The sequence below is a fragment of the Macaca thibetana genome, chromosome 13 (genome assembly GCF_024542745.1).
Source record: "Macaca thibetana thibetana isolate TM-01 chromosome 13, ASM2454274v1, whole genome shotgun sequence".
Classification (NCBI taxonomy): domain Eukaryota; kingdom Metazoa; phylum Chordata; class Mammalia; order Primates; family Cercopithecidae; genus Macaca; species Macaca thibetana.
This window is the reverse complement of record NC_065590.1, coordinates 41,903,847-41,920,887: the sequence shown is the minus strand read 5'-3', so window position 1 is coordinate 41,920,887 and position 17,041 is coordinate 41,903,847. Positions and strand designations below refer to the sequence as shown.

The 17,041-nt window shown below is 40.6% G+C and overlaps 1 protein-coding gene across 1 annotated transcript in view; it reads right to left on the bottom strand.

Moving 5' to 3' along the window:
• The window catches only part of RAB1A (RAB1A, member RAS oncogene family), a 46,514-nt gene that overhangs the window by 8,637 nt on the left and 20,836 nt on the right, over positions 1-17,041 (bottom strand). Inside the window, exons 2-3 of the mRNA XM_050754833.1 lie at positions 10,281-10,353; positions 3,812-3,907 (exon numbers count right to left, since the gene is read on the bottom strand). Coding sequence (XP_050610790.1) covers positions 3,812-3,907; positions 10,281-10,353 — 169 coding nt within the window. The remainder of the gene's footprint in view (positions 1-3,811; positions 3,908-10,280; positions 10,354-17,041) is intronic.

The window sequence follows — 17,041 nt, the reverse complement described above, 5'->3', positions numbered from 1 at the left end:
AGACAGGGTTTCGCCATGTTGCCCATACTGGTCTTGAACTCATGAACTCAAGTGATCTGCCTGCCTGAGCCTCTCAAAGTACTGGGATTACAGGGGTGAGCAACTGCATGCGGCCAAGACCCCTCTTTTAATTAAAAACAAACAAATCAAAAACCTTAAGACCCAAACCAGAAATGATATGGCTACTGAAACAACAAATGGTTATGTCTTTGATTAATAATAATAAAGGGCCATGAGCCTTTGAACTTCAAGAGAGAAATTCATTCAGGCTCCAAATCAAGACAGGATTTACCTCATACTTGATTTAAGAAATCAAATTTAATAAAAGGCATTTATAAAATGTAAGAATAACCCAAACTGCACAAGGTTCTGAAAATATCATTACAGGAAAGAATGAGGAACTTCAGAGGTAGAAGAAAGGTGGTGATAAGATCAATCTGAAGGGCAGGCTTGCCAATAAAAGAGGAATTAATCTGATTCAGGCAGCTCCACAAGGCAGAGGAATAAGAAGAGACAGAAGTAAAAGGAAACAGGCTTAAGCTCAATATAAAGAATTAACATGTCTCTAAAAGAATCATGCAGGGCCGGGCGCGGTGGCTCAAGCCTGTAATCCCAGCACTTTGGGAGGCCGAGACGGGCGGATCACGAGGTCAGAAGATCGAGACAATCCTGACTAACACGGTGAAACCCCATCTCTACTAAAAATACAAAAAAAAAACTAGCCGGGCGAGGTGGCGGGCGCCTGTAGTCGCAGTTACTCGGGAGGCTGAGGCAGGAGAATGGCGTAAACCCGGGAGGCAGAGCTTGCAGCAAGCCGAGATCGCGCCACTGCACTCCAGCCTGGGCGACAGAGTGAGACCCTGCCTTTAAAAAAAAAAAAAAAAAAAAAAAAAGAATCATGCAGTGAGCTGAGATAGTGCCACTGCACTCCAGCCTGGGAGACAAAGTGAGATTTTGTCTCAAAAAAAAAAAAAAAAGAAAAAAAAAAGGAATCACTAGGAATAAATAAATAAAAATAACTGGCAACTAGAGGTTTTGTGTTTTTTGTGTTTTTTTCTGTATATTTTGCAGAGATTAGGTTTCACCATGTTGCTCAGGCTGGTCTTAGACCTCCTGAGCTCAGGCAATCTGCCGACCTTGGCCTCCCAAAGTGCTAGGACTATAAGCGTGAACCACGACGCCTGGACAGCCACTGCACCCAGCCTTATTTTGTTTTTGAGACAGGGTCTCACTCTGTCCCCAAAGCTGGGGTGCAATGGTGCAATCTTGCCTCACTGCAGTCTTCTGGGCTCAAACGTTCCTCCCACCTCAGTCTCCTGGGGAGTTAGGACTACAGGCATGACAGGCATGGACCACCACACCTGGCTTTTTTTTTTTTTTTTGGTAGAGATGGAGTCTCTATGTTGATCAGGTTGGTCACAGGAGCTATGTTTACTCCTGGCCTCAAGTGACTCTCTGACCTAGCCCTCCCAAAGTGCTGGGATTACAGGTGTAAGCCAACATGCCTGGCCGAAGTTATATATAAAATGGAACTAGCTACTTTGAAAAAATGGTAAGCCTCTTAAAAATGTTCAAAAAGCCAGGCGTGGTGGTTCACGCCTGTAATCCCAGCACTTTGGGCGGCCAAGATGGGTGGATCACTTGAGGTAAGGAGTTTGAGACCAGCCTGGCCAACATGGCGAAACCCCATCTCTATGAAAAATACAAAACTTATCCAAAGGCCGGGCACGGTGGCTCATGCCTGTAATTCCAGCACTTTGAGAAGCTGAGGCAGGCAGATCATGAGGTCAGGAGTTCGAAACCAGCCTAACCAACATGGTGAAACCCTGTCTCTACTAAAAATACAAAAAATTAGCAGGGCGTGGTGGCACATGCCTATAATCCCAGCTACTCAGGAGGCTGAGGCAAGAGAAGCACTTGAACCTGGGAGGAGGAGGTTGCAGTGAGCTGAGATCACACCACTACACTCCAGCCTGGGCGACACAGCAACGCTCTGTCTCAAAAAAAAAAAAAAAAAAAAAAATTGTCCGGGCATGGTGGTACACACATGTAATCCCAGCTATTAGGGAGGCTGAGGCAGGAGAATCACTTGAACCCAGGAGGCGGAGGTTGCAGTGAGCTGAAATCGCGCCACTGCACTCCAGCCTGGGAGACAGAGCAATACTATATCTCAAAAAATAAAAAACACAAACAAAACGTTCAAAATGAGGCCTTCAGGCATGGAAAAGAAATTCCTATTAAAGATGAAAGACAAAGAGTGTCCATAAGATCCCCTCCAGCCACAGGAAAGTAACAAAATATGAATGTTTCACATACAAATACACACCCAAATCTTATGAAAGCCAATGATCACACACACATAATACAATTATTCCATACCAGTACTTTAAAGTACAGTTTTGGGTAGATCTTTATGTACTCTTTATGCTGCCAAATAAAAAGTTGATAATGTACTTATATAGCGGGAAAAAATATGGATGGTAATTTGTTCACTGATTGAAAGTATTTCAAGCTATTTCTGAAAACTAAATCCTTGCAAGTCCTAATTTGACACATCAAGTGTTTTTACTTATATCAATACCCACATCCACCTATCTTTTGTAACATACCTTCTTTTCCTCATCAGAATCATATAAGGGAGCGACTTAACCTATCAAACACCCATTTATCTGGGCATGTCATATCATAAGTAGTATCTATATACTGCCCAAAAGTTTACAAAGGGCTTTCACATGTATTGTCACATACATAAAGCTATTAGATTTGGTTCTCACAACTACCTTATAAATTAGTAAATCAGGTGTCATCACACTCACTTTAGAAACGAAACTGGGTCTCAGGGTTACTTCGGCCTTTTCCCCCAAGACACAAACCCATGATTCTCTAACAAGTAAACACGAGATCCAAGACAACAAATCTAAGTCTTCTGACTCCTAATACAGGACTCCTTCCAGTTCCACGTGTCATCAGTTCCATGAAAAGGGGCAGTCACTGGTTTCCTGTGTTTATAGCCTACTTCTTGCTAATAGCCTACTCTGAAAACTACTGAGAGATTTATTTTTTAAAAGACCACAGATATGTCCACACTGACAGGACTCAGACCCATACTGAAGAGGCACAACTGAACTATTATACCTGCCTATATTTAATTGGGGGCTGGGGGTATAAAGATGGGTAAGGGGGATAGGATGGCACAGACACACAAAATATTGAAGACAGAGCTTCGGTCACTTGGTTCTACCAGTAACTGTAGGCAAGTCATTAAATCTTTCAGCATTCATTTTTTTGAGCAGTAAAATGAACATGTTAGAAAAACTAAGTTCCTTTCCAACAAAATTACGTGTTTCTACAGAGTTGGTGCACACTATCTAATAAAAATACTTAAAACAGAACTACATAAGTACTTTTCTTCAACTGAGCCACATATGAACAATCTCTTCCTAGGGTTCCTTTAATGTTCCATGCACTTAGCACAGTAAAAGACAAACAAAAATGGTCTGTAACATTTGCACTGTAGGACAAGGTAAACTTGAACTTAGATTTCCCCCGATAAAAGAAAAAGATGAGGACCAAGTTTGACTTAAAACATGAGTTTCTCTGCTTCATAAACAGAAAATTCAGTGAGGCTTAAGTAATCTTGAAAACATATTTTTAATCTAAATAATTCTTATTCTACTATTCTATCTTAAGTACATGATTCTTAAGACATTTTACATTCAATTGTTCACATATTAAATATATACAAAATAATAATACATTACAAATTTGCCAAAATAAATTCCAAAAAAATTACTAGCCAAAAGTCACTTACTATTTGAAGCTTGATTGTTTTCCCGTCTAACTCTATAGTTCTTATTTTGAAATCCACACCAATTGTGCTGATGTAGCTTTCTGTATATGTATCATCCTGAAGGGGGAAATAATTAACAATTAAATGTGTTGTTCAGTGGAGCAGATGCAAATCTAAGTGAAAAAAAAAACTGCTGTTCAAGAGTAAATAAAAAAAATCATGCTTACTTTTATCTACAGTCCAAGTTTATGAATGAAATGTATAAAGTATAACATGCTGACAACAGTCACTCCATCCACTTTCAGTACTTTCTTTATATTCTGATTCGAAAGCACTACTTAACTGTAGTTTCTTCTTTCCTTAAGATCTCTACAATAGCCATTCTTTATTTTTTCCAAACATCATCTCTTGCCACATTCTTTACATACATCATATAGAAAAATATTTTATATTTTCAATGATTATGAATAATTTTTCTAATCACTAATCAGCAAAACTCTTGTGACCCACCTACCCAATTTATTCACCACAAAACAACAATCATTTCACTCCACTATTATGAACTTTTTCTTAGAAGTCAATCTTGCTTCCTAATGATTTTTTTTTTTTTTAGATATAATGCACATAACATAAAAGTCACCCTTTTGAAGTGGACAATTCAGTGGTTCTTATACATTCACAAGGTTGCAAACTACAACCACGAATTCCAGGATATTTTCATCACTCCAGAAAGAACCCTGTACCCGTTCCAGAAAGAACCCGTCTTCACACCCTGGCAACCACTGATCTACTTTCTGTCTCTTTAGATTTGCCAATTTTGGACATTTCGTATAAATGGAATCACAAAATATCTGGCCCTCTGTGTCTGCCTTCATTTAGCAGAACATTTTCAAGGTTCATCCATGTTATACCATGCAACAGAACTTCATTACTTCATTCTTTTTTTTTTTTTTTTTTTTTTTGAGGCAGGGTGTTGCTCTGTTGCCCAGGCTGGAGTGCACTGTCATGATCTCAGTTCACTGCAACTTCTGTCTCCTAGGTTCAAGCGATCCTCATGACTCAGCCACCTGAGTAGTTGGGACTACAGGCATGCATCACCACACCTGCCTAATTTATGTATGTTTAGTAGAGATGGGGTTTGTGATGATGGTCAGGCTAGTCTCAAACTCCTGGCCTCAAGTGATCCCCTTGCCTCAGCCTCTCAAAGTGCTGGGATTACAGGTGTGAGCCACCATGCCTGGCCCATTTTATTGGCTGAATAATATTACATGTACAAATATACCACATTTTATCTATTCATAAATTGATTTGGGTTGTTTCCACTTTTTGGCTATTACGAATAATGCAGCTATGAACATTTGTGCACAAGCTTTCCTGTGAATGTATGTTTCCTGTTAATTTTTTAACCCAATGTTAAACTTTTAAAATTATAACTGCTTCTCGCAAGTACCTGCCATGAAATTTTATTAAGAATGGAATAAAAATATTTCTTGTGAAAAGATATATGAATGAACAGACCAGGCTATCATTATGTGAACCACAAAGCACCACCTAAGAAGTATTCTGTCAACAAAGATGGACCTTAATCGAATCAAGTCTAATGAGAACAGCACTGCCAAACAGAACTTTCTGTGACAGTGGAAAGGTTCTATAAGCTGTGCTAGCCAATATGGCAGCCATTAGCCCTATGCGGCTTGTGAAACAAGAAACTAAATTTTTTATTGTTTTTCTATTATTTTTCCCCCTTAATGGGACAGGGTCTCGATGTCTCCCAAGCTAGAGTACAATCACAGCTCACTGAAGCCTTGAACTCCTGCACTCAAGCAATCCTCCCACCTTGGCCTCCCAAAGTGCTGGGATTACAGGTGTGAGCCACCAAACTTTTTCAGTTTTAATTAATCTAAATTTAAATAGCTACAAAGAGCTAGTAGCCACTCTAAGGATAGTGTAGTTCTAGATCTTCTAATTACAGAAAGAGGGATAAACAAATAAGCATAAGGGCATCGCAAGGAAGCAAAATAACAAATAAAAAATACTAGACAATCTACAGGACAAATGCTCCAGTTTCTGCAAAAAGTCAATGGCATAAAAAAATATATAAATAAAGGCCGGGCGCGGTGCCTCACACCTGTAATCCCAGCACTTTGGGAGACCAAGGCGGGCGGATCACAAGGTCAGGAGATCGAGACCATCCTGGCTAACACAGTGAAACTCCGTCTCTACTAAAAATACAAAAAATTAGCCGGGTGTGGTGACAGGCGCCTATAGGCCCAGCTACTCGGGAGGCTGAGGCAGGAGAATGGCATGAACCCAGGAGGCGGAGCTTGCAGTGAGCCAAAATCACGCCACTGCACTCCAGCCTGGGTGACAGAGCGAGACTTCGTCTCCAAAAAATACATATATATATATATATATATATGTGTGTGTGTGTGTGTGTGTATATATATATATGGTAAGTTATAAAACTCTAGATTAAAAGACTAAGCAACAAAACAACCAATGGAAAACGTATTTTGTAGGTTGATAACGGCAATGTCATTTTATAGAAAACATTTTTAGAAACATGGGCGGGGCATGGTGGCTCACGCCTGTAATACCAGCACTTTCGGAGGCTGAGGTGAGTGGATCACAAGGACAGGAGTTCGAGATCAGCCTGGCCAGGATGGTGAAACCCCATCTCTACTAAAAATACAAAAAAATTAGCTGGGTGTGGTGGCGGGTGCCTGTAATCCCAGCTACTCAGGAGGCTGAGGCAGGAGAATCACTTGAACCCAGGAGGTGGAGGTTGCAGTGAGCCGAGATCGTGCCACTGTACTCCAGCCTGGATGACAGAACTAGACTCCATCTCAAAAATAAAAAAGAAAGAAATACTGAATTCTTATAAATCCCTAAATGACCTTAACTCCCACGCCTCTGAGCTGTTACTATTCCTTCTGCCCAAAAGCCTCAGTTATCTCTTTCTGCATAACCCTATTTACTCCCCAGCCCCAAGGTCATATGGCATTTATTCATCTGATTTTAAGCTCAGGCAATACTGAGTGCCCAATTTCTTCAACTCCTCAGCCAACAGATTCTTCCCTCTGTGCCCCCAAAACTTATTGCACATTTCTTTATTATAGTCCTCATCACAACTGTCTCTATTAATATTTTGAGGATATAGGGATCAGCATTTTAAAAATACTTTCCAGGTATCCTACTATGTAGGCAGTACTGGAAAACCTCTGACTTCAAGCAATGGGCATCCCAGAGAGGGTTTTCCTTGAAGCACAAATACCTCAGGCTACAGCTAGATTCTTCCCACCTACTGAGTGTTGCTTAAGAATTATTCTTAATTTTAATATTTGCCAATTTAATAAAAATTAAATGATACCTAATTTTAACTTAAAGGCGTTTAATTACAAACAAAGTTGAGCTTTTTTTTCATGTTTATTGGCAATTTGTATTACTTCTTTTTTTTTTTTTGAGACAGAGTTTCGCTCTTGTTGCCCAGGTTGGAGTGCAAAGGTGCAATCTCAGCTCACCACAACCTCCGCCTCCCAGGTTCAAGCGATTCTCCTGCCTCAGCCTCCAGAGTAGCTGGGATTACAGGCATACGCCACCACACCCAACTAATTTTGTATTTTTAGTAGACACGGGGTTTCTCCATGTTGGTCAGGCTGGTCTCAAACTCCTGATCTCAGGTGATCTGCCAGCCTCAGCCTCCCAAAATGCTGGGATTACAGGCATGAGCCACCGCACTCAACTGGCAATTTGTATTACTTCTTTTTTCAACTGACTGCTGATGTATTTGCCACTACTTCCATTAGGACAAACATTCTTTTCTTATTGATGTGCAAATGTACTTTACATATTGAGAATACCAATCCTCATATATATTTATTTGCTAGTGCCATTAGTTTTCTAACATTTTTGTGCCCGTGACAAATTAATTTTAATACAATCAAATGTAGCAGTGATTTCTTTGATTTTTTCTTATTTTAGAAAATATCTTCATACACCAAGATTAAAGAGCCACCTGTTTTATTCTAGTACTTCATGGTTTTATTTTTAACTGTTATATAAAAAGAATTATACAATATTTCACATTTTTTAAATAACCTTCATTAATATTGGCACTCATCAGAAAAGTCATATGTATTTAGGATACTGTCAAGCAGTAAACTGTAAGTTTTTTCAAATTCTAATTTTCCATTGTAAACTTAAATTTTATTTCAGCCAACAAATGCTTGCAGCTACTTCCCTTGAAATGACTATCACAGTTCATCTGAGAAAATATGTCAAATAGCCAATTCTGTACAATTCTAATCTGTCTGTTAGCTGTTGCTTTCAAGTTTAAAAAAAAAAAAAAAAAAAAAAAAGGCCGGGCGTGGTGGCTCACGCCTGTAATCCCAGCACTTTGGGAGGCTGAGGCAGGCGGATCACCTGAGGCCAGGAGTTAGAGATCAGCCTGGCCAACATGGTAAAACCCCATCTCTACTAAAAATACAAAAACTAGCTGGCCTTGCTGCCTATAATCCCAGCTGCTTGGGAGGCTGAGGCAGAAGAATTGCTTGAACCCAGAAGGTGGAGGTTGCCGTTAGCCAAGATCGCACCATTGCACTCCAGCCTGGGAAATAGAGCAATATTCCATCTCAAAAAATAAAATAAAATAAAATGGTATTCCATGGAAAAAAATAAAGCAGTTAGCTCAGCTTACAACTCAAAAAACTATAAATGCTTTTCTTTTTTCCAAAATAACCAACACACTAGCCAGTATGCAGTCAGAAGTGCTTTCTCCAGCACTTTGGGAGACTGAGACATGTGGATCGCTTGAGCTCAGAAGTTCGAGACCAGCCTCAGCAACAAAGTGAGACTCTTGTCGCTACAAAAAATACAAAAATTAGCCAGGCATGATGACGCATGCCTGTGGTCCCAGCCACTTGGGAGGCTGAGGTGGGAGAATGGTTTGAGCCTGGGAGCCAGAGACCATGCCGCTGTACTCTCGCCTTGGCGACAGAGTCAGACTCTGTCTCAAAAAAAAAAAAAAAAAAAAAATTTTATGTGAACTTCCCATTTCTTCACAAATATTTTTAAAGGAATACTCATGGATCAACATTTTTCAAAAATTAATAATTTTAACTGTTTTGTCAAGGACATTCTTCAATAAAAATGGCAGGGTTTGTTGTTGTTCCTGTGAGTACACAGAGGTAAAGAATGCCATCACTATGAGTACAATCTGGAGCTTAGCACTGCCTTGATGTGTACCAAGCCACCAGCAATTTTACCCACATTGCTTTTGTACTACCAGAGCCAATGTCATCACTGAAAAAGGCAAACATCTTTTATTTTAGTATTATTACCAAGTAAATATTTCCTTACAAATACTAATGTCTTAGTATTATTAGGATATTCTGACCTCATGGGCTACCGGAGAGGGTCTTGGTAACCCTCAGGAGTCTTTGGTCCCTGCTCTGAGAAACAATGATCTAGACAGTAAGAAGGGAAACACGCTAATTTATATATATATACACACACACACACACACACACACACATATTTTTTTTTTTTTTGAGAGACAGTCTTGCTCTGTTGCCAGGCTGGAGTGCAGCGGCGCAATCTCAGCTCACTGCAACCTCCGCCTCCTGGGTTCTAGTGATTCTCCTGCCTCAGCCTCCCAAATAGTTGGGACTACAGGCATGTGCTACCACGCCCAGCTAATTTTTTGTATTTTTAGTAGAGACAGGGTTTCACACCATGTTGGCCAGGATGGTCTCGATCTTTTGACCTTGTGATCCACCCATCTCGGCCTCCCAAAGTGCTGGGATTATAGGCATGAGCCACCACGCCTGGCCAGGAAACATGCTAAATGTAAAGGTAGTTGATAAAGACTATGAAGGACACTGTGGATTCTGCTAAGTCTGAAGTCTATCTGTCAGCTTCAGCATTTAGAACTATGCCACTGGCCAACAAAGTTTGTCCAGGACTCTACTTTTTCTTTAATTAATTAATTTTTTTTTTTTTTTTTTCCCCAGAGACAGAGTCATGCTATGTTGCCCAGGTTGGTCTCAAACTCCTGGCCTCAAGTGATCCTTCCACCCCCAGCATCCTGAGTAGCTGAGATTGCAGGCATGAGCCACTGCACCGCCTGGCTCTGCTTTTTCTTTTTATTCTACCAAAGTTTAACTTTAAGATTTATTTTCATCAAGTCACTTTCAACACAGGCCAACAACTACCCCTTTAACTTGGTGCCTATATTGGAACTGCTGTTTGACTCTGACCAAAAATATTAGACATTCTGACTTTAAAACCATACTTCACTGAATTTAAGAGCAGCAATATTTTTTAACAGTCCAAGATACCACTGGGGATGCATATTTGGAGTCCTTAAATATATAAATTCTGGAATAATTAACTTATTCTGAATAAAACTTTAATTTTTTTTGTCTACCTAGAAAACATACATAGCATTAAGTATACCATTAATTGTAAAGGCATTTCAATTTCAACTTACTGCAAACCTAAGAAGAAGGCAAGACTTTCCAACCCCAGAGTCGCCAATCAGAAGTAACTTGAATAAATAATCACTGCAAAAAGAAAAAGAAAATGATGTTAATAAAAAGCATACTGCATTATTGTAAGCTATAAACAACAAAAACACAGCTACAAATAACAACTCACTGTGAAGACTACATCTCCTATAAAGCCCATGCATGGCTTAATCCAAAACTGGGAACAGCTGCAGCCCTTCTGACAGATCACTAAACATGACAGAATATGTAAAAAGTAGGCAATGCCACCTATGATCTCTAACATCAGTGAACTTCCACTTAAAAGGAAAGAAGGAAAAGAAAAATAAGTGATATGCACTCTTGGACTGCCCAAGATACTTTAAACATTCTAAATAAATCCCACTCCTCTACAGTATTAGATTACAGAAAGCTAACTTTTCATTGTTTTTACCCATGAAATATTAGTCTCTCCTTCAAATTCTAAGATCAGGCCAGGCGCAGTGGCTCACACCTGTAATCCCAACACTTTGGGAAGCCAAGGCAGGCAGTTCACTTGAGGTCAGGAATTCAAGACCAGCCTGACCAACACAGTGAAACCCCGTCTCTATTAAAAATACAAAAATTAGCCAGGCATGGTGGTGGGTGCCTGTAATCCCAGCTACTCAGGAGGCTGAGGCAGAAGAACTGCTTGAACCCAGGAGGCAAAGGTTGCAGTAAGCCGAGACGCTGCACTCTAGCTCCAGCCTGGGCAATAAGAATGAAACTGTCTCAAAATGAGGAAAAAAAAAAAATTCCAAGATCAAATAATTTCACAGCACTCCTCCAATGAAGGGGTTTTCATGATCCTTCTCTAGCATCCAGCTTGAATTCTGCCCTCAAAACAATGTTCATTTAACTTCTGAAAGCCCTTATTATATTTTAAACTAGAAATGTGGTAAATTCACAGGCTGTTTAAGTGCAAAACTTGACCAACATTCTACACTTGTATTAAAGCATTTTTCAGAACCATTGAAAACCAGGCTCTTTTTTTTTTTTTTTTTTTTTTTTTTTTTTGAGATGGAGTCTTGCTCTTGTCACCAGGCTGGAGTACAGTGGCGCGATCTCGGCTCACCGCAACCTCTGCCTCCCTGGTTCAAGTGATTCTTCTACCTCAGCCTCCCAAGTAGCTGGGAATACAGGCATGCGCCACCATGCACAGCTAATTTTTGTATTTTTAGTAGAGACGGGATTTCACCATGTTGGCCACGACGGTCTCAATCTCCTGACCTCATGATCTGCCCGCCTCAGTCTCCCAAGGTGCTGGGATTACAGGTGTAAGCCACCGCGCCCAGCAATAAAACGAGGCTCACTTTATGTATCTCTAACATTGCCAGGCCTAACTCAAAAACTATCCCCAGAGATTACTTCATGGAACTAAGACAACATATTATTCATCCATGGTCTCCAAGGAAATTCCTCATAGATCCTTTCCAACTCAGACCAGTTCTATGCATTCTTTTAAGCAATTTCAAAAGGACAAAAACCTTAGAATTTACATATCGGTTTTGTAGAAGATACACGTGATTTTGTATTTGTCCTTTTTGATTTACTTTCCAAAAAATGCTAAAGTGAAAACCACATCACAATTTAGATTAAAATTATGTACGTATAAACAAAATATAAAACTTTTTATTTTTTTCAATTGCACTGCCAAAAAAGAGAGGATATAAAACTTCCATTAAGTGATTATCTTTGTGAATATTTAACTATTATGTAGGTTTACATAATGATATGCATTACTTAAAACATTGTTTTGGTTTTAGCAAACTACCATATTACACTTATTGTTATACTTATTGTCCTTAATTATCAGCAGCAAAACAGAAGTCAGAGAAGAAAACAAAAAGCTTTTTTTTTTTTTTTTTTTGAGACGGAGTCTTGCTCTGTCACCCAGCCTGGAGTGCAGTGGCTGGATCTCAGCTCACTGCAAGCTCCGCCTCCCGGGTTTACGCCATTCTCCTGCCTCAGCCTCCCGAGTAGCTGGGACTACAGGCGCCCACCACCGCGCCTGGCTGGTTTTTTGTATTTTTTAGTAGAGACGGGGTTTTACCATGTTAGCCAGGATGGTCTCGATCTCCTGACCTCATGATCCGCCCGTCTCGGCCTCCCAAAGTGCTGGGATTACAGGCTTGAGCCACCACGCCCGGCCAACAAAAAGCTTTTAAACAAGTAAATCAGAAGAGGGGACTGAAGCACAGAATGAACTAGACATCCTTTCCAGTTTGAAATTTTAAAATTTTTAAAAAGATTGCTATTGTAGAATATTATCCTTAATAAATGATACCTAATATCAACAATTTGTATGTGGCAATTCAGCTGGCTGACTGACTTTACTACTATTGATAAGGTTCCTTCTTAATTAAACCAAATATTCTTTTTTTTTTTTTTTGAGACAGAGTCTTGCTCTGTTGCTCAGGCTAATTTTTGCGTTTTTAGTAAACACAGGGTTTCACCATGTTGGTCAGGCTGGTCTCCAACTCTTGACCTCAAGCGATCTACCCGCCTTGGCCTCCCAAAGTGCTGGGATTACAGGTGTGAGCCATCGTGCCCAGCCCCAAATATTCTTTTGTTGTTTGTTTGTTTTGAGACAAGAGTCTCGCTGTCGCCCAGGCTGGAGTGCACTGAAGCAATCTCAGGTCACTGCAGCCTCCACCTCCCAGGTTCAAGCAATTCTCCTGCATCATCCTCCAAAGTAGCTGGGATTACAGGCATGTGCCACCACACCCAGCTAATTTTTGTGTTTCTAGTAAAGACAGGAATTTCACCATGTTGGCCAGGCTGGTCTCAAACTCCTGACCTCAGGTAATCCGCCTGCCTCAGCCTCCCAAAGTGCTGGGATTACAGGCGTGAGCCACAGCGCCCAGCGCCAAACATTCTTAAGAATACTAAACACCGAACATTAACAATGAGTATATGTTAAGAATTTACATGTATTAAGATAGCAAGACTATCACAACATTGATACTACCATAGTAGGTTGGTTTTTTGGGGGGATGTTGTTGTTGTTATTACAGAGTCTCACTCTGTCGCCCAGACTGGAGTGCAGTGGCTCAATCTCGACTCACTGCAACCTCTGCCTCCAGGGTTCAAGTGATTCTCAGGCCTCAGCCTCCTGAGTAGCTGGGATTTAGTAGGGAGGTTTTTAAACAAGTTTCAACACAACAACTGGACTTAACGTACCAATCTCCCTGAGCACCATGCCAGGCATCCAGTAAACACTCAAAAACATTCTCTGAATTCGCCTTACTGGACCCAGTTACAGTAAAGGACTGTACAGGGCCTCAGATGTTGTCTGAAGTATCACCTTAAAGATCAACAACTCAGGCCAGGCGTAGTGGCTCACGCCTGAGGTCAGAAGTTCCAGACCAGCCTGGCCAACATGGTGAAACCCTGTCTCTACTAAAAATACTAAAATTAGCCAGGTGTGGTGATGGGCAGCTTTAATCCCAGCTACTCGGGAGGCTGACCCATGAGAATTGCTTGAACTCAGGAGGTGGAGGTTGCAGTGAGCTCAGCCTGGGCAAAAGAGGAGTTTCAAAAAAAAAAAAACAAAATCAACAACTCTATTTCAGAGCAACCATCAAGCTTTAAAAAACATGAATGGGCCCCCTGAGGTCAGGTGATTAGCTGGGTGTGGTGGCGGGCACCTGTAATCCCAGCTACTCGGGAGGCTGAGGCAGGAGAATCACTTGAACCTGGGAGGCGGAGGTTGCAGTGAGCTGAAATCATGCACTCCAGCCTGGGCAACAAGAGCAAAACTCCATCTCAAAAAAAAAAAAAAAAAAAAGAAAGAAACATGAAGCCTTTCTAATTGCATTACAAGTTACATTATGGATTCAAGAAATTAATAGTCAATTTTTTTAATTACCTTTTTCAACCATTACATTCTTTTTAAGTTTTACAAATACCACACTGTTATTTTTAAACATTATGGCTGGGCGCAGTGGCTCAGTGAGCCTGTAATCCCAGCACTTTGGGAGGCTGAAGCAGGTGGATCACCTGAGGTTGGGAGTTCCAGACCAGCCTGGCCAACGTGGTGCAACCCCATCTCTACTAAAAATACAAAATTAGCCAGGCATGGTGGCACATGCCTGTAATCCCAGCTACTCAGGAGGCAGAGGCAGAAGAATCGTTTGAACCCGGAAGGCGGAGGTTGCGGTGAGCCAAGATCACACCATTGTACTCCAGCCTGGACAGTAAGAGCGAAACTCAAAAAACAAACCAAAAAAAACATTATTTATGAGTTTCTAATAATTTAAGGTTTAAATTAAAGCCACTATAAATAATATGAAGAGTTGAGTGCTCTGTATAAGACAATCTTTGCAAAAGACTACTGGTTCTCTCGCAAACCATTTGTTTACTAGCATAACAGTCACATGAGAAAGGCAAATAAAATCAAACCCACAAACTTCCCCACCTCCCCTTATCAAAGACATACACCGAAATAGTGTGATCAGTGACATGTTAACTTGCATTGGGACATTTTAAATCACCTACTACAGAAGCAGTTTCTCAACTGTAAATATACTGAATATTCGTGAGAATTCATTGCTCTGAGTTTGCTTTAAAATGTTTCTATAATTTACAAAACACCACACAGTAAAAATGTTGATAGAAAACATGCAAATATAAAATTAGAGAGCACAAGGACAGAAGTTTGGCACAAAGAGCCAAGACTAATTTAGCAAATGGTTAGACTTTAAATGTATTTATTCTTCATTCCTCATGAATTTGGATCAAGTTTTCATCCTACAATAATATAATTTTGACTTAAGTGAAAAAAACTAAATTATGCTAGTTTAGAAACCTATAAAGATTTGGCTGGGTGCGGTGGCTCACACCTGTAATCCCAGCACTTTGGGAGGCCGAGGTGGGTGGATCACCTGAGGTCAGGAGTCCAAGACCAGCCTGACCAACATGGTGAAACCCCGTCTCTACTAAAAAAAAAAAAAAAAAATACAAAAATTAGCTCAGTATGGTGCCAGATGTCTGTAATCCTAGCTACTTGGGTGGCTGAGGCAGGAGAATCACTTGGACTCAGGAGGCGGAGGTTGCAGTGAGCCAAGATTGCATCATCGCACTCCAGCCTGGGCAACAGAGCGAGACTCCATCTCAAAAAAAAAAAAAGAAGAAAAAGAAACCTTTGAAGATTTACAATTGTCACCCTCCTAAATTATTCTAGTAAATCCCATCCACTGTTTCCAATTCAGAACTTCCTCTAGCTTTTTGTACTTCTAATCTACTATAACTTCATTATTTTCTACCCTCGAGAAGTTTGAAGTCTGTATTTCTCCACCCTTATGTTTGACATAGCTATCTGTGGGTGTGGAAGGTAAGCTGGCTTATGCATCTATGTATACAAGGATCTAGCACTGTGCCTTTTACAAAGCATGTGCTAAGAGATCAGGGAACATTTTAGTTTTACATTTTTAATCAGGCCTCTTTCATCATGAGATACAGCTACAGAAAATTTGTGCCATCCTTGATTAACATTTTTGGCCAAAATACTAGGTGGAAAAAACGATGAGGGCATGGCATGTTAAAAGGATACAGGAACCGTCCGGGCGTGGTGGCTCACGCCTGTAATCCCAGCACTTTGGGAGGCTGAGGCGGGCGGATCATGAGGTCAGGAGATGAGACCATTCTGGCTAACAGGGTGAAACCCCATCTCTACTAAAAATACAAAAAATTAGTCAGGCATGGTGGCAGGCGCCTGTAGACCCAGCTACTCAGGAGGCTGAGGCAGGAGAATTGCTTGAACCCAGGAGGTGGAGGTTGCAGTGAGCAGAGATGGCACCACTGCACTCCAGCCTGGGCAGCAGAGGAAGACTCCATCTCAAAAAAACAACAAAAACAACAACAAAAAAAGCCAAGCCAGAACAATTTGAGGCACAAAGTAAATAACTATGTATCAGATTATAACTCACAAAATAAATACCCATGAATTCATTACCAGTATAAATGATTAAATAAATAAATGGGAGAGAAGAGACAAGTCTTCCTTATAGGACTTCAATAATACATGCTGAAGAAATGAGAAAAACAGAAAATGACCAGTAGCACTACATTAATAATTGCTGCAATGCTGGGTGTGGTGGCTCACACCTGTAACTCCCACCTACTTGTAAGGCTGAGGTAAAAGGATCACATGAGGCCAGAAGTTCAAGACCAGCCTGAGCAACACAGCAAGACCCCCATCTCTAAAAATACTTTTTTTCATCAGTTGGGTGTGGTGGTCTATGCCTGTAGTCCCAGCTACTTGAGAGGCTGAGGCAGAAGAATCACTTGAGCCCAGGAGTTTGAGTGAGCCATGAACTCACTACAGCATTCCAACTTGGGCAACACAGTGAGATCCATCCCTTAAAAAAAAAAAAAAATTAAGGAAAAAAGAAAAAGAAAAAATAATTGCTGCAAGGAAGATTTACTAGATAAATGCTAAGTTAATGGGTAAAACTAAGGGGAAACAGGATATTTGCATGACCTCATCAAAGTATATCCCTCAAAATATTGGCCGGGCATGGTGGCTCACACCTGTAATCCTAGTGCTTTGGGAGGCCAACACGGGTGGATTGCCTGAGCTCAGGAGTTCAAGACCGGCCTGGGCAACACGGTGAAACCCCTTCTCTACTAAAATACAAAAAATTAGCCAGGCATGGTGGCACATGCCTATAGTTTCAGCTACTTGGGACACTGAGGCAGGAGAATCACTTGAACCTGGGAAGTG